We start from the raw sequence: 23,197 nt of genomic DNA, 5'->3' as shown, positions 1-23,197 counted from the left end.
TCAGATTTCAGTGTTGGATTTGACTCTACTCCACCGTGCACCATGTTTAAGTCAGAGAGTTTTGGTATTATTTTCGGTGCTATCTTTTTTTCTTAAACTTTAAAAAATACTCAATTTTCAGGAAAAAGAAATATCAGCCTGTGAACATCTCAGCGATTCTGTGTTGAAATTAGTGTCATTGGTAAACAGTGAGGATCGTTCTTTAAGTGAATATCATGGCCTCTTGACAATCAAAAAGCTGCCTGCTGTAAACTCACTTGCTTTTCACATTCCTCCAGGAACTGATTGGGCTTTCAAGCTACGGAAAAGACGCTTTATAATCGAAGTAAGTTTAAATTTAAGGATTGGTTTAAGTTTTTTCTTGTCGAAAGCCACAATTTAGGCCATGAAATCAATAATTAGTTTTTCACATTCCTCCCAGAACCAAGTTTCTTTTTACCTACTTGTGATCTTTTTGTAGTGGTGGAAGGCAACATTCACAACCGGCAAAATTTCACGCATTTAGATGAATCATAGTCAGTGTTCAAATCTTGCAAAGATTAGGTGCCAATCAGCCAGCTTAATCTGTGTTTAGCAGCCATCTTGGTTTTTTAGGGCTTGAAATGGTTTCTTATGAGATAATCAATGATGAGAACCAGATGTCTATTTGTACTGTAGAATCTGGCTCTTTCTAATCGATTACACTTTTTCTCAGCTTTTTTTCACCTAATCAATCCTTTACCTTAGCATATTTGAGTATCAATCAAAAAAGTTTGTCAAGGTTTCAGCGATTTCATACCTTGCTGAAAGCAAAAAATTAGATGCCAATAAGAAATATTCAGCCAAATTTTGTGCACGGCATCCGTCAGATCTGAACACTAATCATAATTGTTTGCAGCTTGCTTTTTCCAATAGTGCAGTCCATCGTAAACTACCAATGTTGGTTCTGCATGTTGCAGAAGTAAGTTCTAAGTAATAGTTCAATCTTAGAAATCAGACAAGAATAATGAGGTTTGTTTGAACACTAAGTTTCTACATCCTATCTCATTGAAAATAATGCCGGAGGGAAAACGTGGTGAATGATGTTGTCCACCGCCTTATTGCATGATGTGATTTTGTCCTCCTCGATAACATTAATCAAAGTAACAAAAAAAAAGAACATTTTTGTACAATTACATAAGACATCACTCACCTCATTTTCAAAGGATAATGCCCCTGTTACTTATTTGATTTTTAAAATTTACTGATCAGACTCATTTTTTTTCTTTTTTACCTTTCTTATTCATCATACTGCTATTTAAAAAAAATATACAAATTCTAATCTATGATTTGTTCACAGAAATTTCACTTGCCTCCTGAACTTCAAGAGTCAGATCAGAGAGAGCAAGATGATTTTGCTGGGACTTGTGGAACGTCTTCCAAATCAAAGCTTGACTTTTGATCTCCATCTTTGAATGCTCGCCTATGCTGTAAGTTATTTGTTTCACTTATATCTCTCGAGGTTGAACTAGCAAACACTGGTTTGCATGCACTCCGCCGGTCCCACTTATTTTTTACTCTTTTGAAGGATGGCCGAGCATTGTTACTAATTACGCATGATTTTTCTGTATCCTTTCATGAATATTCACTGAAAATTTCAGGGGAAAGTATTTGGTACTAGTCTCATTCTATTTTTCTATTTGAAGCAGGTAGTTGGGAACATTTAAGAACGTCTAGATTGGTGTCCTCCTTGTTTCATCATCAGATAAAACAATTTTGTTTTCAATACCTTTTTTTTTTACTATTCATATTATTCACATTAAACACAGATTCTACAAATCATCATTTAACATGTCCATCATCTTGTTTTCTCAACAATTCCTCTTCAATGTTTATTATACATTTTAAAACTAAAGAGTAACATTGTCAAATCAAAGGTTGTATAAACATGTACAGTATGAAGCAAACAAACATATTAAGGTAAGTAAGGGTAAATTGGATGTGGCAAACCTGACTCATGATTTCCAAGATCTCGTTTTATGAATAGCATGGAATTCTCCTCTTTTGCTTTTTGCTTTTTTTTTGCCATTGTGATTTCGGCATTCAGAACAGCATAGGAAATGCAGATTCCAATGAAAAGAAGTACAAACGGAGCATAGCATCTTGACAACTTCAAACTCCTCCCCTTGATTCGTTCAACTGTGAGCACAACGTTTCGTCCCAAGTGGACAACCCACTTTTCAATTATCCCACTTTCGACCAACCTTAGAAGAATCCTATTAATAGGGTTTCGCAGGTATGAATTCTTCTTGAGCATGAACTGAGTTGTGTGAGGTCGCAACAGGCAACCAGGAATAAATCTCACTGGAATCCTCACCCTAAGTCGCTTTGCCTCCGGAATTGAATAGTGGTAAATGAACCGTTTAACACCAAAAACTGCAAAGTCTCGATCTCGAACAATTCTTTGCGTAACCAACCCAAAGTCTTGTGGTTTAAGAGTCTCATAACGTTGCAGCAAAACTCTTGTTCGAGCGCTTCTGACAGCAATGTGATTTAGTAGTCGTAAAGTCTCCTGACCTCCGCCAACATGTAGTTTGGAGTATATAACATCTTCTGTAGTCATGAATTCCGGTCCCAGTAGAGGTACAGCCATGTAACTGCCAAGCATTGCCTTGTATGCTGTAGTGATCACCAAGCCAAACCAAAGCCAGTTTGAAATGAATATTCGCAAGGAAGATGCTTGAATTTTCTCATGATGTGGCTGCTCGATGAGAGTCGAAATAGTGTACATCAGAGAATACCAAACATTCCTGAACCTCCCGTCAGTTTTTGCGCGCATAAGCGCCGGTACGAAATATAAAGTCAACGTTGCACCTACCACAGAAATGAAAACCATCAACCAAACAGGCATAGAAAACTCACGAACATAGTTTGACCAGCTATCCGGTTTCGGCCCGGCGCGGTAAGGCACTGCCCATCCAAAGCAGTCAATGCTAGTTTTTTGTGTACGCTCAACTCCATGGTATCCGTATTCGGCTTCAGAGAACCAACCATATGCCAAATCGTACTGTTCTTCAATCAAAGCCTTTGATATGAGTTCACCAGGTCCCTCTGTGAAGTACCATCCATACTCCTCACTCACGTTGTTATTTATAACGGATATGACTGGGTTGAAGTTTAATTTTTTGGCAACAATCTCTAGCACTTTTCCCCCTACTCCGTCTGACGTCCATGACCCATCATCTTGGCGAATCATAATATTGTCCGGTGGGCGGGTTATACCAAGGCATCTAATGTCACACCCATAGAAATTTTTAAAGTCAAAGGAAAATTTTCTACCCTTACTCATCGAGCCTTTCACAGGATCCCATGTATCTAAGAGAATTAATTGGCCACGATTCCAACAGTGGAATTTTGAAAATGGTTTGTACGTATATAAACCGATACTTTTGTTTTCTCCTGACTCCCAAAGAGCAAGCACACTGAATATTCTCACAGACCAAAATTCCTCAAATAGATCGGTTATGGTCTCCTCATCAAAGTCAGGATGTTGAAAAACAGCCAGGTACACGGACATTTTCCCATGATTCAGAGATGGCATTAGGTTCGTGTAGTTGAAGTTTTTCTGGGGCAGTAAGATGACAAATTTTCTCATCGCAGGGATTTTTTCTTCGTCGATTATCATCATCGGATTGGTCAGTGAGTTGATTATGTTGTCAGCAATGGTGCTAGCAATAAATTCTCTTCTGAGGAGGATGACTGTGTGTCTGCCAGCATAGTCTTCAGTTGTATCAGCAATGCTTCTAAGCATTTCTGTGTTACGAGTTGTCAAGTTCAAATGCAGGTCACCTAAAGGTGCCACATACTGGGTCAAACCTATAACTAAAACACCAAGTGCCAATATTTTTAACAGCATTATCTTGAGTTTCAATCTGTGACGAATATTATTCAATTATCTCTTACCATCCAATCCTCCACCTAGGTCAATTAATGTAAAAAATAATTCCAACTAATACATATCACACAAAAGCTTCTAAGCAGTCAAGTTAATTTTATTTCATTTTTTTTTACTCAAATTGCAAGAATTTTAAGGCAAATCTAGCTGTGACTTTTGTTACAATGAAATGAATAGGCACCACATTTTTTTGCATTTCGTAGGATAGCCCAAGATTTAGCACAGCATTAAGTCATAATTCATTCCCAATTTTAATCACTGTTAATATGTCTATGAGAGTGAGATTACCACTGATCGAGTTAAAATAACATAACATATTTACTGGGAAATATTTTCCAAAATTCAAAAATCACTTTTTCACAATTGGAACACATTGAAATAAATTCGAACTAAGCTCAAGAAGAGCCTACTGGAAAGAAATATGCTCCTGTACCATGACGAAAAGAAAGCAAAGACAAGTAATTAATTAAGTAATTTTGCCTGCCATCAATTGATTTCTCCCTCCTCAGAACTTCCCTTTTAATTATAGTCAAGACTCAATTACCTTGAAAGCTTTGTTTATTCGATGTTTGAACCTTTGAAGTTCCTTTACTGTTTAGAAATCATCAATATTTACTTTCAAGGGGGAAGTTCACATACAGAGCTCAATTAATCATGCGTAATGGCTGATGGTAACGAATGACCCCTTTGCCGTCTCTATCTTGCCTAAGTTCAAGTGGAAATATGCACTTGAAGCACCCCTTCAAATAGACAAACATTTTACTCTTGTGGAAACAAGAAAAATTAAATTGGATTACAATTACAAATTACAATTCTTGTGAAGAAAAATTACAGAAAGTTGGTTGTCAAAAGGTGTGAGTAGAAATAGATTTTCAGGTGTGGTGGAGGGAGGGCATCAAACTATTTAATATTTGAGGGGTCAAGTGGTTATTAAGTGGTCATGTGCAAGCAAAATTTTTTGAGGGAGCTATGATCCAATTGAAAGGCTCGGCTTTTTACCAAAGTTAGCAAAATGTCTCCATCTAGAAACGAATGAAACACTTAGCTTTGAAAGTTTCACATTAAATCACATGAAACTCTTCGACGAATTTTGAGCCCGTCAACTATGAACTCGTATCCTGAAGACTTCATTACGGTCTGAAAGGTAAAGGATATTTGATCTCAATTGAACGCGCGGGCGTTGAATACATCAATTTGCGCTCGAGTGCACGTGACATTGCATACGCACCTAATTGAAGGCATTTTGAAATGCGGTGAAAGATGACAAAGAAACATTAAAGAAACAGAAGTGTTGTAGAGACAGCTCCCGTCGTCGCCTAACAGACTGATTTAGTGACTACTTCATTCGATAACTCGCCGTCAAATTTCGCCGTTCTCGCGAATCCATCTACAGGGTTTTTCAAAAGTCACGCACCACTGGCCATGAAGGGGGTGGCCATTTGAAGTTTTTGAGTTGCCCCTCGCCCTCCTCCTTCCGAGGGGATCAAAAACTGGAAAGTACCTAAAAATTCTTCTCCAATCGATATGAGGAAAAACGTCTTAAACCGCAAATCTATATCATAAATAGAACTAAAGTTATGGCCAGTGGTGCGTAACTTTTGAATAACCCTGTATATCAAATCGGTTCATTTGGACTACATTTTGCAATTATCTAGGAACTGAAATTTCTGGTAGTTTAGAAACAACGTATGTACCGTTAGTTTCCCTTTGTGCTTAAGTGCTTGTACAGATAAGCCAGAAATTGTATGTAGTTCTGTAGAAATTGCAAAATATAGTCCTTTGTCGGGTGGAACTGCCTAATACGACGAGGAAGTCGCACCAAATCAGTCTACAGCTAGAGGGGACCTCACGACTCATCTCTATTTTCACCCGAATAGAGGAGTCTGCTCCTCAAAGTTTGATGACGTCACTGTTGACGAGTGGCTCTCGCGACGTGACAGCGCTATTTGCCTCTGTTTTGAGTTTGACCTAGGGTAACCTAGAATCAAAGCGGCCACTCGCATTCCCGTCTGACGCAAAGAGGCGATTGACCAATCAAAAAATGTACTTTCCACGGAATGCATTCTGAGTCGCCGTATAAGTAACATTGGAGGTGGATGGTCCATTTTCTAATTGGTCACGCGATTTGTAGCGCGTTTTAATACGTCCATAAACGAATCCTTGGAGGGATTTCTGAGGTACTGTTCTGAAAAATCTACCAATGTTATTCGCCAAAACTTCAAAAATCTTAAGATCAGAGCACCAACATGCTGATATTGTAACGATAAAACTTTAAAAACTGACTAAAATTAAAGTAAAAGCAAACTATTACAAGTGATTTTGAAGGATCAGGAAAAGCGGATTGTCCATTTTTCGCGATGAGAGTAGGTACAGGGTGTCTACAAGTCCGAAATTTCCAGAAATAGTACTGATTTTTTAAGGGCGGTCCGGAAGTACTGAAAAAGTGCGGAAATTCCGAAAAAGGGTCCGGAATTTTTTTTTCATTTTTTGTCATTTTTGTCGCAATTTCAAATTTGTGAAATTTTTCTAATTTCGTCAAATGGAGGTACTGAAAAAGTACGGATTTTTTCTGTTGGAGGAGGTACCAAATTTCTTGAAAATGTATCGAAAAAGTACTGTAAAAGTACTTATTTTTGACCAGCCTGTTTTAGTAGACACCCTGGAGTACCTATCGCGAATTTTTATCCTAGGGTACCGTAGTTTGACCCGTACGGAGGAGGCTGTCTCTCCGGGTTCGATGACGTCAACGGCGATGAGCAGCCGTGACGTCACTGCCAAAAATGCGGATCGGTACTTCCGATCGGTTCATTCACATCACTTCCGCGACCGGACCCTGCTCTTGAATCGGCGAGCGGATCTGCTCGCGCCGCATCGCAGTTGGACGCACCGGCGGCGACGACAGCGCACTCCCCGAATTGAGCGTTTTACCAAAGAAGGCTCGCATTCTTTAACAAGTTTTGACACCTACTCAATTTATATACATCTCCGCTGGCAGGCCTATTTCCTCCGTCCGCGCCTTATTTGGTCGCGGATAAGAAATCCGTCGCTTTTTATTTTATTCGCTTTTTTAATCGACAATTTACTCGCTCCGTGCCCTTGCACTCGGGAGTTGGCTCCGACAGTTTCTCGAACATTCCCGCTCAGGAAGGAAGGAAAGTACCGAGTCTCCATTGGACTCGTATACTGCCGCGCACAGGAAAAACGCCGTATGAGCCTTCAGATGTTGCCAAATTTCCTTCGGTAAATCACGAATTCTCGGGAAAACTTGTAAATATTTTTCCCCCAATTTTTTACATAATTTTGTTTCAGGGTGTCTAGTATTTTTTAATTTTGAAAAATCCTGATCTTTTACTGATTTTTCCTGATATTTTATAAAAAATTCCTGATTTTTTCATTTTGAAAATTCCTGATATTTTCCTGATTTTTCTCGTAAAAACTATATTTATTGCAAAAATGCATGTGGAAACTAAATTTTCTGACAAAGCGAGAAAAATTCCCGATAAAACGTCCGATTTTTCCGATTTTCCTGATATTTTCCTGATTTTCTCCTGATCGGCCAAAATTCCTGATATTTTCCAGTTTTCCGGTTTTTCCTGATGCTGAACACCCTGTGTTTGCAATTTCCCTAAGTGCGTAAAAATGTAAAGGAAAAATTTTCGTAGCTTTCCTCAGAAATAAACATTTCATCGGAGGAAATTTGGCAACTCTCGAATGTTCAAACGGCGTTCTTCCTTAGCACGGTAGTATAGTGCCTACGTCATTTTTGCGATTTTCCATTCTTCGATTCATCGATTTTTAATGGGGTTAATGTAAGCATTAAGCTGATTGGTGGTCGCAGGTTTTTGGCGTGCGATGTATCGCATCGATTAAGTCCTAAAATGTTGGCAGATGTTGACTTATCAGTCAAAAAAAAGGGCGTTAGATGTCCCTGCGCAAGAGCTGGAAGAAAAATGGGACTACGTTTTGCAATGAGGAACTACTATTTCTGGCTCTTCCAAGAAAGCACCTAACTGCATAGGAAAACTAATGACACTTATGCTGTTTCTGAAATGAGCCGGTAATTGTAGTTCCAAGTTGCAAAATGGAGCCCAATTCTCAGTCGAAAACATTTTCAAGTTTAGAGAAATGAAAGGAGCATTCTCCTTAAAGAAAATGCTGTTTTCATTTTTTTATATACATATATACAGAGACGGCTTAATTTTGCACTCTGTCTAGTGATCAAGTTAGTGTCGAAGCAATACGATCTCCAAAAGCAGCATTCTAAGTTTTACTTTGTCGGCCTAAGGTGATACAACCGAGTGTAAAAAGTGTTCGGGTTGACACGTTTCGTATTGTTTTCCTATTCTCCTTCCTCCAAGGCTCGTTGAACACTTCTCTAGACTTCGGCATCAAAGACTCAATTTTCAGTTTTTGTAAACTAGGGTACCATTCAGGAGTGCAAAATCTCCATGATCTGTTGGTCCTGAATTGCAAGCGCGCGGTGTGCACTGGTCGAAAATCGTGTGCACTGCGGGCGATAGATATAACACCGAGAAATTACGAATATCCCACGGTTAAAGCGCGCGCCGTGGTGCACGCGCAATGCTTGAAGTATTCCGACAGTCTTGTAGGCGCTAAAATGCGTCTCAAACCGAGCGTACCGTTTGGCGCAATGCGTGAAGTATTCCGACAGTCTTGTAGGCGCTAAAATGCGTCTCAAACCAAGCGTACCGTTTGGCGCAATGCGTGAAGTATTCCTACTGTGTTGTAGGCGCTAATACGCGTTTCATGCCCACCGCGCTCTGTTTGGCGCTATTATTTCTAACTCACGAAGTTGAAAGTTGAATTTTACTCAACCTGGTCAACTATTTGCGACGGTACTTTCTCTCCCTGATGACGTGTGGGAAGACCGAGCCTTGTGGCGATTAGGCGTCGTAAAGCGCCAAAGAGCGCTGTAAAAGCGACTCATATATATATATACTTTATCAGTCCGCGGTTTTTTACCATCCGTAATACCTCCGATCCCAATTACCGCGGTAATTGGGGTTCTTATTATGGGCTCTATTTTGCTTCAATTGCACATTCTCGTGGTGCGTAGGCGTAGGGAGCTCCATTAAGGAGCTTGCCGTACATTAAAGTCGACTTAAAATGGAACGAAGGCCACAAAAATACAAACCTACAACCAAAAAAAAAAAAAATGTCTCTCAGTATTACATCTGCATTTTTAACCGGTAAAAAAGGAAAATTAAATAGAAAAAAAAGCCTCGTCGCTATTATTGTGGGACTAATAATGAATTTTTAATTTTTTTCTTCGATTTTTCATTTAGTTTATCGTAAACAAAGAGACGGAATGCGCTGATATATTTAAAAAGTCATAAACTGTAAAGTTTTAAAAATGTTCGTGGGTCCCATCCGGGTCCCTCTCAGGATTTAAGGTGTCCCTCAAACCTTCCCTCACATGGTGCGTAGATCAACCTCGCACCAAATGAAAAAAAAAGCATAACTTCGGCACTGATTGGGAAAAACAGTTATCTGGACTGAAAACTTTGACGAGTAATAAAAGACGTCGCCTCCTATTATTACAAGATTTCAAAGACACGCGCACGACGCAATCAAAGCTCAAAGCGCTCGGCGCGTGTGGAGTTGTGGACACCGTTAAAACATGTTGATAGACAACGAAACACGAATGTGACAAGTCATGAAAGTGATAACGTGGTTTTATTACAATCGTTCTAAGCTTCACACGCGACGCGCAATGTCTTCACTTCACCAATAAATTGGATGTTTGACCACAACTCGTTCAGGACTTCGAGAGGTTTCTGTCATTCTTAAGGTTTGGTGTTTTCAAAAATTCCATACTTCTAAGAACCTGCAACAAATCTGGTGCGAGGTACCTACCGAAAATTTGGCGTGCTCATAAAATTAAGTATAAGTCTCATCAAACCAATATTGTATTCATTTCATCGATGATACATCTTTGTTTGTGAGGATGCATATTTTCAATCATATTGCACAAAATTCGTGTGATTTTTTTTCGCTCTTTCAAGAATATTCTCTGAGCAATTATTGCAAATTTAACTCAGATCATTCTTTTATAACAATAAATGAGGGGCTTGGAGGACAAGGCGCATAAGCGCAGTTCTTGCTTTTTCGAGATATACGCGTTTGGAGTTCCAAAATAACATTGATCCTTATGGCGGAAAGAAAGTTCAAACTGACTTCTGATGCTTAAAAATTGGAATTTGGGAGCGAATTTTTCATAGAATATGCTTTATGACTAGTTCACTTGAAATCAATAATACCTATACATTTTTCAAAAACTGCACTTATGCGCCTTGTCCTCCAAGCCCCTCAAATTAGGATAAGAACTAGCAAAACACCGCACAATAATAGATCTACCTTCGTTGTAGTTTCATCAACGATTTATTTTGAGACCCATGTTTCTCTGCCATGGGACTTTCAAAGAGCCTCGAGAGAGGATGTAGTAATCACTTCACTTCTTGCAGGTATTTCAGCTCTGCTTGCGCGCGAAATGTTGGCAATGTTTTCTTTTTCATCTGATTCCATTAGTTTTATATCGGTTCATTCGCTTTAGCTCCTGTCATGTTTGCAAAGCCGCTTTATCCACCCACGGTGTGTGCAAGCCTTAATCTCCTCTGGATAGAGAGGTAGACACCGATCGTGACGTTTCATAAAATGATATTAACTTTATTTTTAGCTCGATACCATCTGTTCCTTCTCAGCATGACGTATCGATCTTTTCTTAGCTGTTCAAACTCTATCTGGAAGTCGTTTTTTTTTCTGGTCATCGAACAAATATGGAGTGCCATTTTTTCCCGCAATCGCCAGTATTTTTTCGTGCTCTCCAGAAAAGGAAAGAGGAAAAGAGTTGAGGACGAAACATTTGTGCGTGGATATTTTGAAAATGACCAGTTTCTACCGAATCGCCGCGTAGAGGAAAAAATGAGAAGGTGATTGCGAGTTACGGATTCATGACTACGGGCGTCAATGAGTACATAAGAAAATCAGAGGTGTTGCACCCAGTCGCCTCTTTATTATTTACGCTGTATTCACACAGTTCCCCTTTTCTCACTTTTAGACCTTTCTAAAAATTCGGCTTTTTTCCACTTTCTCATGCGCCCGGGTTTTTTCTGTACCCTCGAAAATATCGCAAAAAAAACATGAGTATTGAGCACACTGGAGAAAAAACACACACTGGATCTAGAGTCCAGACTCTTAAAAATATCGACAAGAAAAAGTATTCTTGATTCAATCAGAATCTAGCTTAAATCAAGAACCAAGCCTCTTAATTTAAGCGGATTTCGTTTTGATTCAAGCAAAAATCCGATTGAATCAAGAGTATTTTTTCTTGTCAATGTTTTCAAGAGTCTGAACTCTAGATCCAATGTGTTTTTTTCCAGTGTAGGGTAGCAATGAGTCTGTGTTAAAATTCCCTCCTTCCTTCATATTCGAATCCTCGAACAGAGACAACAGACGTTTTACATCGAGTTGACGGTTCCATTGCAAATAAACGTTTCTCGTTGTATTCGCGCCATAGTGACGAAATGCGTCTTAGTGCGTTTGTTAGCAATCAAAATTTCTCGTGTTTAATGAGTCATTATTCAACCTATGATTTGTCAACGACAAAATTCCAATGAATCTAAATCAACACAACTTTACCAAGAGTCAGGTCGTGGAATGATGCCTCAGGTGACGTTACATGTCTTGGTGGCAACCGTCTTAAATCGATTTTTCATATATCGCAAGAATGACGTAGCCACTAAATCAGTCCCTTCTCCTTCGCCTAAGTCTAGGTAAATTTGCTTTTACGCATTTTAATGGGAGATGTCGATGCAAATGAGTCGAGTCATAAATCATCGAATTCTATAAATCCGAGCGTTTCCTTTGTAAACAAACGAGAATCGTTTCACAATCGGCGCGTGCTCTGCGCTCTCCTTGGGCCCCCCACCTTTACTTCTCGGGCCCCCGGGGGCAAGGAAGCAGGAGATGAATGGAGCGGCGGAGTATCCAGAACCGCGGTAATGCGCTACGGTATCGAAAAATATGAATGGGCTCTTTACTCACTATATTCTCTACTGGAACACGGTGACGCCAGCATGAGTCATCACGGCCGGCCACTACTCACACTCGCCTCCGTAAATTCTGGCGTGTGTGCGTGTGTATGTGCGAGGAGACACGCTACGATGCTCCGTTGCGGGCGAGGGAGCTTTGTTGCCTACGTCGGGAAGGCACTTGATATTATTTTAAGGAGAATCCAGGGTATCGACACCACTTCGATGACCAATGTACTTTTTTTGAGATATCAGCCTTAGAGTACCTGTATAGGGAGAGTAGCGACGGATCGGTTCATGGAGGGCTTAGTGCCCAAAAGTGCAGCCACCCTTCTAACCAACTTCTAACGCACAAAATTTCACTGCCAGTCTGCAGATTCCAATTCTAACCAAGATGGCCAAGAATGTACAGAAATGAGCGTTCTTCCGCGAAATTGAGTAAATTTATGCAAAAACTGAGTCAAACACGTGCTTAATAAAGGACGGTTCGTAACAATAGTATCAGTAAATCGCTCTGGACAATTGAAATTCATAGGTTGGCTGCCCTTTTGGGCCCTAACTTTATTCGCGGAGGCATCGGTGAAGGCCTGATGGACTTTCGGAGTTTCAGATCTGTCGCTACTCTCCCTATACAGGTACTCTAATCAGCCTTAAAAAATGAGCTTGGGAATCGCGCAACAGACGCTTCACTCCTGCTTAAAATTTGGTCGTGATGATTTCTTTAGGTCTCAATGTTCGCCTCATCATGAAAATGCCGAAGTTTTCATGATTTTTTTTGTCTGGTTACGCAGGAGAACATTTCTTGCATGAGATGCGCCTCAGTCTCAGATCCGCATTAAAAGGCCTTTTCTGCCTCGATCCATCAATTTCTAAACTTAGACTTTTAAACTCAGGAAACCCCTCCGGCCGTAGAAGGTAATGTTCTCTTGATGGACGGAGTTCGTTCTCCAAAAATGGTAGTCCCTAGAGAGAGGGCAGAAAGTCGGGCATAGAATGCATCATGAAATATACATGATGGAAATGAGAGTTCGCGGGCATGTAATCCAGCTATTTTTAAAGAGGCAAGTGGTTTGACCTGTTATAATTGTTCACTTTTCATGATGTCATTGCACGTGCGCCTTCGAAAAGGACTTATCCTATAAAATTCAGTGTAAGGGCTTAGTGTTAGCTATAGAACTTAGCACATTTTCGTAAATTAGCATCAGTAATTTGGTGACTTGTGAGCCGCGTGCATTCCCCTACACCGCCTCCTAAAACACGAAAGGAGGGGCTTAAAGAACAAGGCGCATAAGTGCAGTTTTCAAAAAAATTGAGATAATAATGATTTCAAGTAAACCTAGTCTTAATACATACTCTGTGAAAAATTCGCTCTCAAATTCCAATTTTTAAGCATTAAAAAGTGAGTTTGAACTTTCTTTCCGTTTCCTTCCATGTAATTTCGAAACTTCAAACACGTATTTCTCGAAATAGCGAAAACTGCACTTATGCGCCTTGTCCTCCAAGCCCCTCAAATAGCATTCAAGTCTTTGCAGAATACTATTGTGACAACATTGTTTACAGAATTGGAATACCCTTAAACCGCAAAAATTCATTGGAGAAAGTTTTATCATCAAATGTTAGGGTCAACAAGTAGGTAACTATGAGGAATTTCCATAAAGCAGCTTGCGTTTTTGTCTCTTGGTTCTCTTTTCACCGATATCTTATGTTTTTACTATCCTCCGAACAGAAATGTTGAAAAATTTCAAATTTCAAAGCTAAGACTTCATATTTTTTCCTAATTCCCTCTTTTTTCTGCATCTCCAAATAATGTGTCCCTGAAGTATCATGAAAATTGATTTTTTTTAACAACGAGGGAATTTCTCTCTGAAAATCTTTTGACACCCTAAGCTATTGCCGAAGTGCTCGGGGAGAGTGCTGAGTGCTGCCATGTTTATGCTGCTCTCCAATGTGTTCTTCATTTAAGGCCTTGTATGGAGCTCCTAGGGCCCAATGTAAACAAACTTGACCTTGAGGAATGTTTACTTTTGAGAGTGAATTGCGTGATATGACTCCCAGAAAGAAGTGTATGTAACTCTCTGCAAAAATATCCTTCAAAGTGTATCTAAAACTCTCCTCCGAAGTTGGAAATTAAAAAGTTCTTATCACCTCAAACTCTATCGCCGCATCTCATTTTCATATATAGGGTTCAACGGGTTCCTTGAAAGCCTAAATTTTGATGACAAATGAAGCGGCTCAGCTTTTCTGAACTAAAACAACTGAGATGACAACATTGAATTTTGTCCCTCGATGTGACCGTCAAAAAGGACCAGAGCATGGAGGAATTAGAGGATTCTTTTGTAGGAACATTGCCCGCGGAACAAAAAATGTCAAAAAATATCAAGTCAAAACGTAGTGATAGCGGTTTGAAGTTCGCAGTTCAAAAAAGGTAGTTTCAAGCCATAGCTGATTGAAATTCTCACCTGATTTGCTCAGGACAGAGGCGAACTGGCTCCAATTTTTCTAGGGGGCGGGCCTCGCCGAAAGGAAGGAAAGTATTAAAGGGCCCATTCGAATAAGAGGAAACGAGAGGAAATTCAAAAGATAGTCTTAAAAAGCGCCATATAGGATCTCAAAAGTCTGCCAAAAACGGGGCCCAGCAGGACTCTTTAGTCCGAATTTCAGAGGAAAATCGCCCCCTGCCCTCCCTGAGTAGTTCGCTCCTGGTTTAGGGTACTAAATTGCCAGTTTAAAATGCAACTTTAAAATCTCTCTATCGGCACTAAAATGAAGTAACCCTCTCACAGCTAATTGGCTAGGTCCTCAGAACGAGTCTTCCACCGAAATCCCATAATCCGATTTAATATTCAAATGGACAAACATCGCTCTATCTGAAAAATTCGCCTGAATTGTTTAAGGTCTCTTTTCCCGTGGACAGTCTTATATGTATACACTGAAAAAAAAAGTTACAGGCTATATAGATACACCGTGCATTCCGGGCTCAGAGGCTGGAACTTTCGGCCTCTGAGCCTGGAACGCGGACGGTATGTCCATATAGCCCGTAAGTACGGCTTCCAGGACCAGATATTTTTTTTTTTTTTTTTTTTTTTTTTTTTTTTTTTTTTTTTTTTTTTTTTTAAGTGAATTTTATTTAAAGTTCCGAACCTTTTTGGAAAGTTCTGTCCCGGTTTGTCACATCTCATCAACCACCGTTGTTACCAGACTCGACTAATCAGAACCGTTGGTTTTCGATAGGTCGAACCTCTTTTAGAACAACCTCGCGAGGTGGTACCAAAATCACGCACCAACGTTGCGATTCGTCAGTCACCGAATCGGAAGTTCCGAACTCAAATAGAGTGGCAGCTCGGTGGTTCGGGCACAAAAGTAGTACCGAACCTTTAAATGAAATTTGCCTTTTCAGCGTAGATATTTCAGAAGCGTAAATCGCGATCTTGAAGATTCTGGTTCCGTCGAAAATATAAGTTGAGTATGACAGTAATGGCAACAGGGCGCCAAGGTGCGGATGACTGCTCAGCGGGGGAGGAGAGGGGCAAGGCTCGGTGATGTATTCGCAATTAGCATAAATGCAGGGGCGGGGGGCGGAGCCGTTTATGGATTCGTGGTTAATGGTTTCGGTGTTGGACGCGGAAGTTGGGCCGTGGGTGTTGTCTGATGCTTGTCGCCTGGACCCGAAGATGCCGCTTCACCGCATAAATACGTGTTTTTCGTGTGTTTTGGCGGCGAAATGCGGTGTTTTTCGGTGGAGTTTGGCCGCGGCCTCCGATGCATACCTGTACGCAGTGACGATGGGATTGGATGAGGTTATTTTATGACGATTTTCTTCCCACGGACATCGGAAACGCGCTTGATTGGGTATAGTTTGTGGGTATTTACCGGTCGATGAGTGTGTGCTGTGTGTTGCCGGCAGGAATGCCCATCAAAGGGGAAAAGGCCGATTAGTACTCACCAAGCTGATTATTAGTGAATCTTGAAATTAGTACACTGAAAAAAACTCCGGTCGTACGGAGCTGTATAGACATACCGTTTCCCAAGTAGCAGTGATTGCGATAAATAGCGATTTTATCGGTAGGTTATCGCAATTATATCGGAGGCAATATCTCGTGATATTATCGCATTAAAAATTGCAGCATATGGCGATTAAATCGCTACAAATCGCAATTTTTGGTTCGATAAAATCGTGATCAATTTTTGTCGATAAAATCGAGATTAAATCGCCATTTATCGCGATTTTGGTTGGGTTGTTTCACACATAGGTTTCATATCCTCCCTCGCTAATTTATACTTCGGAGAGGAAACTATTAGGTGAATTTTCTGAAATTTTCCATTTAGATCATTGTAGAATCACAAAGAATGATCAGTGAAAGTTTTAATGCATCACATACATTTGCTCCAATCCTATCGGATGAAATTAAATGTCAGCAAAGATTCTGAGACACCGCACAACCAAGAAATGTTCTTTCAATACACAGCTCTTCAGTTTTAATCTTTTCTAATGTTTATTTTCCAAAATATGTCGAGATTTTTCGGAGCGCATTCTCCTGCCCATCCCCCAAGCAAATTTTATTCCCTTTTATCAACCCCTTCCTTCCAGATCGCACCCCTAGTGATGCGAATGAATAAAAAGAATCCACGATGGGAAATTTTCAACACCGCAATCGCTTTATTTCTAATTTCACTCTCTTTATTTACCGGAGCTTTCAACGGAAAACGATTCCACAGAGCACGGATATTTAAATAATAACAGAATAACAACTTCATTCGGAAGTAATGTGTCACATCTTCCCACCTTGTTCCGACACCACCAACCAACACCCACGACTCACGCGGCCGAAAATAGCCGGAAAATCCCGACCGTTGCCGAGCGAGATCGACCAGAGCTTTCGCTCAAGAGGCGCCGGTTGGACGCTCCGTGTCGATCTAGATATTTCGAGAAGTTTTCGGGTGTTGTTGCCAGTAGCACCGCACCGCCCTTCGAGGTTCGCATCGACTCATTTTCCGATGAGTTATCTAGATAAAAATAAATGTAACGGTAATCGGAAAAACTTCGTTCCAAAATTTCGAATGTGTGAATCAGTCACACACACTCACAGAAAAACCATTTCTATCGTATGAGCCGAATGTTTGGTGTCCCATGTCGGTCAAACTAATCGATCTATCGAAGCAAAATTCCGGTTTAATAACAAACGCAGGATTGAAAGTTCAGAATTTCTTCTTTTATAGTTCAATGGAGATGTTGTATGTGTGAGGAATTTGCGATTTGACTGTTGATTCTTATGAAAAAGTTCGCCAGAAACACGATGGTGCCACTGGTTTTCTCTGAAATCAACTCCCAGGCTAACCCTGGTAAAAATTGGCGATAGGAGCTGCGTTTCAAAATACCATAGGAGCTCTTATAGCCGACTGAAGAAGGCGATGGAAAATCATATAGCTGGCTGTTGAAAGTGGAAAAAATCATACGGCCGGGCTACACGAAGCGATAAAAAACTATACAGCCGGGCTATGCTTCCTATCGCCGGGCTTTACACTTTATCGCCTGGCTGTTGCTTTTTCGCCATCGGCTATAAAAGGCTATAAGAAATTGTGTAGAAATTCGTGTGTTTTGTAAATCCTTAAGTTTGTACGGAATCACCTTAATATTTACAAAACGCACATTATATTTTCCTTTAAAACATATTTTTTTTTTTCCATAAATTAAAATGAGAACAGTCCATACAGAGTGTGCAAACATTTCAAAATAATGAGTTGAAAAACGCTAACTCCGCGAGATTAAATATCAGAGCCTAACACAAAGCGGAGCGGCGACGCACTGGCGCCTACAAACCTAACAGGGATACTTCACGCATTGCGCAATGCGTGAAGTATCCCTGTTAGGTTTGTAGGCGCCAATGCGCGTTTCGCGCGCATCAATCAATGCATGAGAACGTCGAACGTTCGGCTCATACGAATACGACGACGCACGATCTGCCTTCTTTTTTCAATGATAGGTAGCTCCTGGAAGAGAGTTCATGCATGTAGACAAAAAATTGCCACCATAGCTCGGGAAGAATATGGGAAAGAAGATAGGGAGAATCATAACTTGTGCTTAACCCAGTTCTCCTGGCGCGTATAGGTACTTTAGGCAAAGGATGTGTCCCATTAAGGGAGGGTAATTTGGCCCTAACTTAGATCGAAAATTGAAACAGCTTAGAATAATGTCATGTATGGTCAAATCGACTCTTAATCATCTACCTTGTGAGAACTTGTCCTTATTTGAGGTGTTTTTCAAAGGTTTTTGCCTGATTTACCAGCGCAAAGTAGTGAAGTTTTGCAGTTTTCTCGAATAATTGCTCATTTTCGGTCCTAAATTAGATTGTTCATGTATGAGTACAAGCGACTACTACTCATAATCTAATTTATAGGACCAAGTATGAGCAATTATTCGAGAAAACTGCAAAACTTCACTCCTTTGCGCTGGTAAATCAGGCAAAAACCTTTGAAAAACACCTCAAATAAGGACAAGTTCTCCCAGGGTAGATGTTCAAGAGTCGATTTGACCATACATGACATTATTCTAAGCTGTTTCAATTTTCGACCGAAGTTAGGGCCAAATTACCCTCCCTTAATGGGACACATCCTTTTCGCGGGTGGATTTGGTCAAAGTTTTTAACTTACCACCAACCTCTGCTACAACAAAACTAAATTCCCTCCGGGCGACGCGCGACGGTGCGCTTACAAAATTTGGTTTTCATGCTGGATGGCAGCAGTGACGACCACATCCAAAATTCTCGACCCACTTCCCGAGGCGGGTTGAAAAGTGGATGGATGCAAACTTTGGCCAAAATTCACCAAACAACTGAGTTTAGTTCTTGACTGCATCAAAGCGTTTTTCGTCTTCGGTTTGCAGCCCTACCGTTCTGGTCGAAAAATTCGACTCGCCAAAATTCGCCTTATGATGCATCCATGCATCCATCAAATTGCACCCATTTCAAAACGTTTGGAAAAAGTCGCAAATGAAAAATCGAGGAATTGAATAATTTCTAAAATAAGCCAACGAAATCGGTTCCTGGCCACTGAACTCTGTCGATTTTGACTCCACTTTCCGACACAATGGTTTTACTTTCGTCGGATTCTTCTCTCTCTTTCGTGGGTCATTTCGCGGAAATCCTCGGTGGACAAGGAACGGTGCGGTGTCTCGGGACGGCTATAAAGTTTCAGACACGTGGATTTATCGACTGAGCGTGGATCTCGGAGCACGCACTCTTCTCGCACGACAGAGTAAACACATGAGTATGGACATTCTTCGCAAGAGAGGAGGAAATATTGTTTACAATCTCATATTCCACGGGCAACGAACAACGCACTCTGGACACGCCTCTCTCGACCGCGGCCGGATGGGATCACTTGGATCCAGTTTAACAGAAAGGAACCGAGTTAAAAAAAAAAACTGAAATGTTTGGAAAAGAATACGAGGCTTAGGAAAGCTGACAAGGAGATTGGTCACCTAAGCCGGAGGCGGCCGTCTTGTGACCGTGAACTTCGGTTTCCGAGACCAGAAAGTTTGGTGTGCCATTTGAACCGAAGTATTGTTCTCGGTGCACAAGAAACTAGAATGGATGGCAATTTCATGGTGTCTACAAGTCGGAAATAATACTGATTTTTAAGGGCGGTCCGGAAGTACTGACGAAGTGCGGAACTTTCACAAGAAGGTCCGGATTTTTTTCATTTTTTTGTCATTTTTGTCGCAATTTTAGCGAGAAATTCAAATTTTGAATTTGTTTGAAGTTCCTCAATTGAAGGTCCTGGAAAAGTACTGAATTTTTCTGTTAAGGAGGTACGAATTTCCCGGGAATGTAACTGAAAAAGTACCGTAAAAGTACTGATTTTTGGCCAACCTGTTTCAGTAGCACACCCTGCAATTTCAATATTTTGATTCTATCTCTCTCTTCTTGGAGTGGACAATGACAATACTTCCTCTACCCGCGAGGGAAGCGAGAAAGTAAAAGAGCCATGCGCTAAGGCTTCATACTTTACCAGTCCGACTTTTTGAACATGCGACTCGTAATTTAGAGTTGTCTTCTACATTTTACTTTTTGAGTGCAGCCATACCTACGTTACTTATCTTGGTCGCCTAAATTGCATCTATGTGTGTAATACTGATCTGATTATGTGCTGTACATATTAGACTAGTGACGTAGCTACAGCAGACTATAAATATCTTTCTCGCCGCTGTACATCCGGATCGCAACAATTTAAAAAGAATGCCTATGAGGATCGATTTTTTTTCCTCCTTGCTCGTAGAAAAAATGAACACAGAGTTTCAAAATTACAAAATTGTGACCCTATTTGCTTTACGTATTCTCTGAAATTGAGTGACCAACTAAATTAATTGAGCGCTAGATAAAATAGTAAACATTACAAATTTGAGAATTTATTATATGTATAGAACGGCACGGTCGTTCCATTCATAAAAAAAGATCAACGGTAATAAAGTCTTGTTTACGGGAGATATTTATAACAATACTACAGCAGCGCGTCCTCGGTCCAAGCAAGCACAGTGGGAACGAAGGTTCAGATTTTCGAGCCTTAGAACGACGATGACTCCGTTATCAGGGATTCATCCCTTAAAGCAAGTAAACTCAGTAGTTATAATCAGTTTTTCAAATTATTCATTTATTCGTAAACAATTTTTAATGCATTATTTCTCTCTGGCGGTAGGGTATAGGTACCTATAGAAGGTCGAGTTTATTTTGTGGAAGTATTTCTATAGTTTAATGCGGCATACATCACAAACAAAGTAAGAAATTTCGAAAGTATTTCATCGTATCGTATTTTAGACAAATAGATCACAGGAAAACTTATCAAACATTCGTTGACTTCTCACTTCATACTTTCTCCGTTGTACATAAAAATTCGCCAGAAATCATCGATTCATAGTACTAAATTGATCCAGAGCTCCAAAGAAAATTGTCACCTACCCGTTAGAAGCATCATCTCATAAAAATTAGCAAAAAATCCAAGATAACTACGTAAGTTTAGAGAGAAGAATTGGCCATTAGTTTTCCGAGGCACTTGATAAAATTTCGGATTCGACCATTGGCTTTCTACTAATATTTTTAATCTAGTTTCGATAGGAGGAGGGGGGGGGGGGGTTATGCGGCGAATTCGGAAAAATATGGGTTTAAGAACTCGCTGAAATTCGCCCATGCCTCCATGGAGCGGTGCTTCGCAGCACTCAGTAGAGCGAGTCAGTGAAAGAGGTCGGACAAGATGTAGAAACTCTAAAAGCTTGCATCTTTGTTAGAAATTTGAAAGTGCCTCTATTGATTTTTTCGTGACTTTTTTTTCAACAAACATCACTTATAACTCAAAATGTGTAACTTTATATAACAATTAAGTAGTTGATCTATATTAATAAACCAAAGACATGTATGAAGATTATATAGTTTAAGTATAATTAAAATCGTATTGTATGATTTTAATGTAAAAAAATTATTTCAATAAAAAACATGAGGAATTATCGTCTTTATCATCCCCCTCTGCACCAATGTATGTACATATTCACTCCTCTTCTCATCGAGGTTCAAGAATTTCAAGTCCGACCTCTCCCAATAAATAATACCTCTCTCTCTCTCTCTCTCTCCCCCCCCCCCCCCGATGTGATGAAATAAGCATGACAAATTATTTCTGTATGTTTCATAACTAACACTAAGTAAATCTAAATTTGGTAAAATGTATTTAATTATTAAAGCTTTATTTTATACCAAAATTTCATATATTCAGACTCACTGCAGGTGTCTTTTAGCCAATGGATGCTTCGGAGCCTACGGATCTTACACACTTTTACTACTAACATAACTGTTAAATATTGTAAATCCTTCAAAAACTTCAAGTGCGACCTCTATCAAAAGCGCATCCCACCGTGCGGCGTGGCGAGAGACACTTTTTATAAATAGGCCGAAGCTGCAGTGACACCGGGTTGGGTAATTTACATCGGGTCGAAAATAATGCGACACGAAATTTTTCGCCGGTGAATCACTCGCTCTCGCTTTTAGGGGTATTTTTATAGATGATCCTGCCGCACATCCGTGACGTAGCCTTACGCTTGACCCGCCAAATCCCACTCCTGGCGACGAGATCGCGACTGCTCATACCAGTGCTGATCTTTTCGAACCACTTCCTCCACTGATACTTTTCCTGTTGTTTGAAGCGTCCGTCCCACGTACGAACCAGGGGCTTCAAAGAGGCTCATCGATGGATCAACACGTCATGGATCAGATCTTGAGATGTTCAAGAAATTTTGAGGCAGAAATGGCTGAGAAATTAGGGAATTAGTACCAGTCTGAGAGCCCCAGTTTGTGCGTGGGACGGGCGCTTCAGAGCTAAAATCGGAATGGTCTCCTACCCTTAAAATTCGAAGCACGATGGAGATGTTGCATGAGTTGCGTGAGGGATTTACGATTGGACCATCGATTCTCGTGTAAAAGTTCGCGAGAAACACGATGGTGCCACTGGTTTTTGTCTGAAATCATCTCCCAAGCCCTAAAAAAGCTCTCAAAGTGAGGCCAAAATGGAGGGGGTATCCTACCCTACCCTGAGAGTCCACCTCTACATCAAAACAAACTCTCCATGCAAAGATAAGGAGCAAATACATTGACAGGGCTGCCGTGTTTTCAGTTTTGGAGTCCCCAAATAAATTGGCAGCCCTGTCAATGTATTTGCTCCCTATCTTTGCATGGAGAGTTTGTTTTGATGTAGAGGTGGACTCTCAGGGTAGGGTGGGATATCCCCTCCATTTTTGCCTCACTTTGAGAGCTTTTTTTGAGCTTGGGAGATGATTTCAGAGAAAACCAGTGGTACCATCGTGATTCTCGCAAACTTTTACATAAGAATCAATGGTCAAATTGCAAATCCCTCACACATGCAACATCTCCATTGGACGCATTTATGCTAAAAGGAACTAGAGACGGTTGGAAAAGAAAGAGTGAGTTTTTGTTCGTTACGGACCGTAAGAATGAAAATTGTAAAACGCCAGTGACGACAGCGGCGACGGATTTGGAATCAGGGACGGGGCTCTTTAGCTCATGAGCCCTGTCCATAATGCTGTCGGCAAATGCCCACGGCTCATGAGTTAGCATATTTTGGCGCTTAGTTCCTTTTGATTTAATATAATGCCGAAGCCCACTTTTCTATTTTACTGAATCATGAAGTCGGTAGATTGAATTAACCTCATCTTCAATTACTTTGTCCCACGTTTAAA

At 40.4% G+C, this 23,197-nt stretch overlaps 2 protein-coding genes across 3 annotated transcripts in view; one reads left to right on the top strand and one right to left on the bottom strand.

Moving 5' to 3' along the window:
• The window catches only part of LOC109042396 (Elongator complex protein 4), a 71,304-nt gene that overhangs the window by 4,919 nt on the left and 43,188 nt on the right, over window positions 1–23,197 (top strand). For both annotated transcript variants that reach the window (XR_011899802.1, XM_072300043.1), the window contains exons 6-7: window positions 122–325; window positions 1,319–1,448. Coding sequence is in view for 1 of the 2 variants with exons in the window: in XM_072300043.1 (XP_072156144.1) it covers window positions 122–325; window positions 1,319–1,420 (306 nt within the window). In the remaining variant the exon portion in view is untranslated. The remainder of the gene's footprint in view (window positions 1–121; window positions 326–1,318; window positions 1,449–23,197) is intronic.
• On the bottom strand, window positions 1,822–5,329 carry LOC109042480 (ionotropic receptor 21a). Its single transcript, XM_019059244.2, has one exon. It carries the CDS (start codon window positions 3,872–3,874, stop codon window positions 1,934–1,936), a length of 1,941 nt encoding a protein of 646 aa, XP_018914789.2. The 5' UTR covers window positions 3,875–5,329; the 3' UTR covers window positions 1,822–1,933.

The sequence above is a fragment of the Bemisia tabaci genome, chromosome 4 (assembly GCF_918797505.1).
Source record: "Bemisia tabaci chromosome 4, PGI_BMITA_v3".
NCBI lineage: Eukaryota > Metazoa > Arthropoda > Insecta > Hemiptera > Aleyrodidae > Bemisia > Bemisia tabaci.
Note: the sequence above shows the minus strand (reverse complement) of the source record. Positions and strands in the feature narration are given on the sequence as shown.

Excerpts from the sequence above, each read along its gene's own strand:
- LOC109042480 (XM_019059244.2), bottom strand. The coding sequence starts at position 3,874 with ATGCTGTTAAAAATATTGGCACTTGGTGTTTTAGTTATAGGTTTGACC.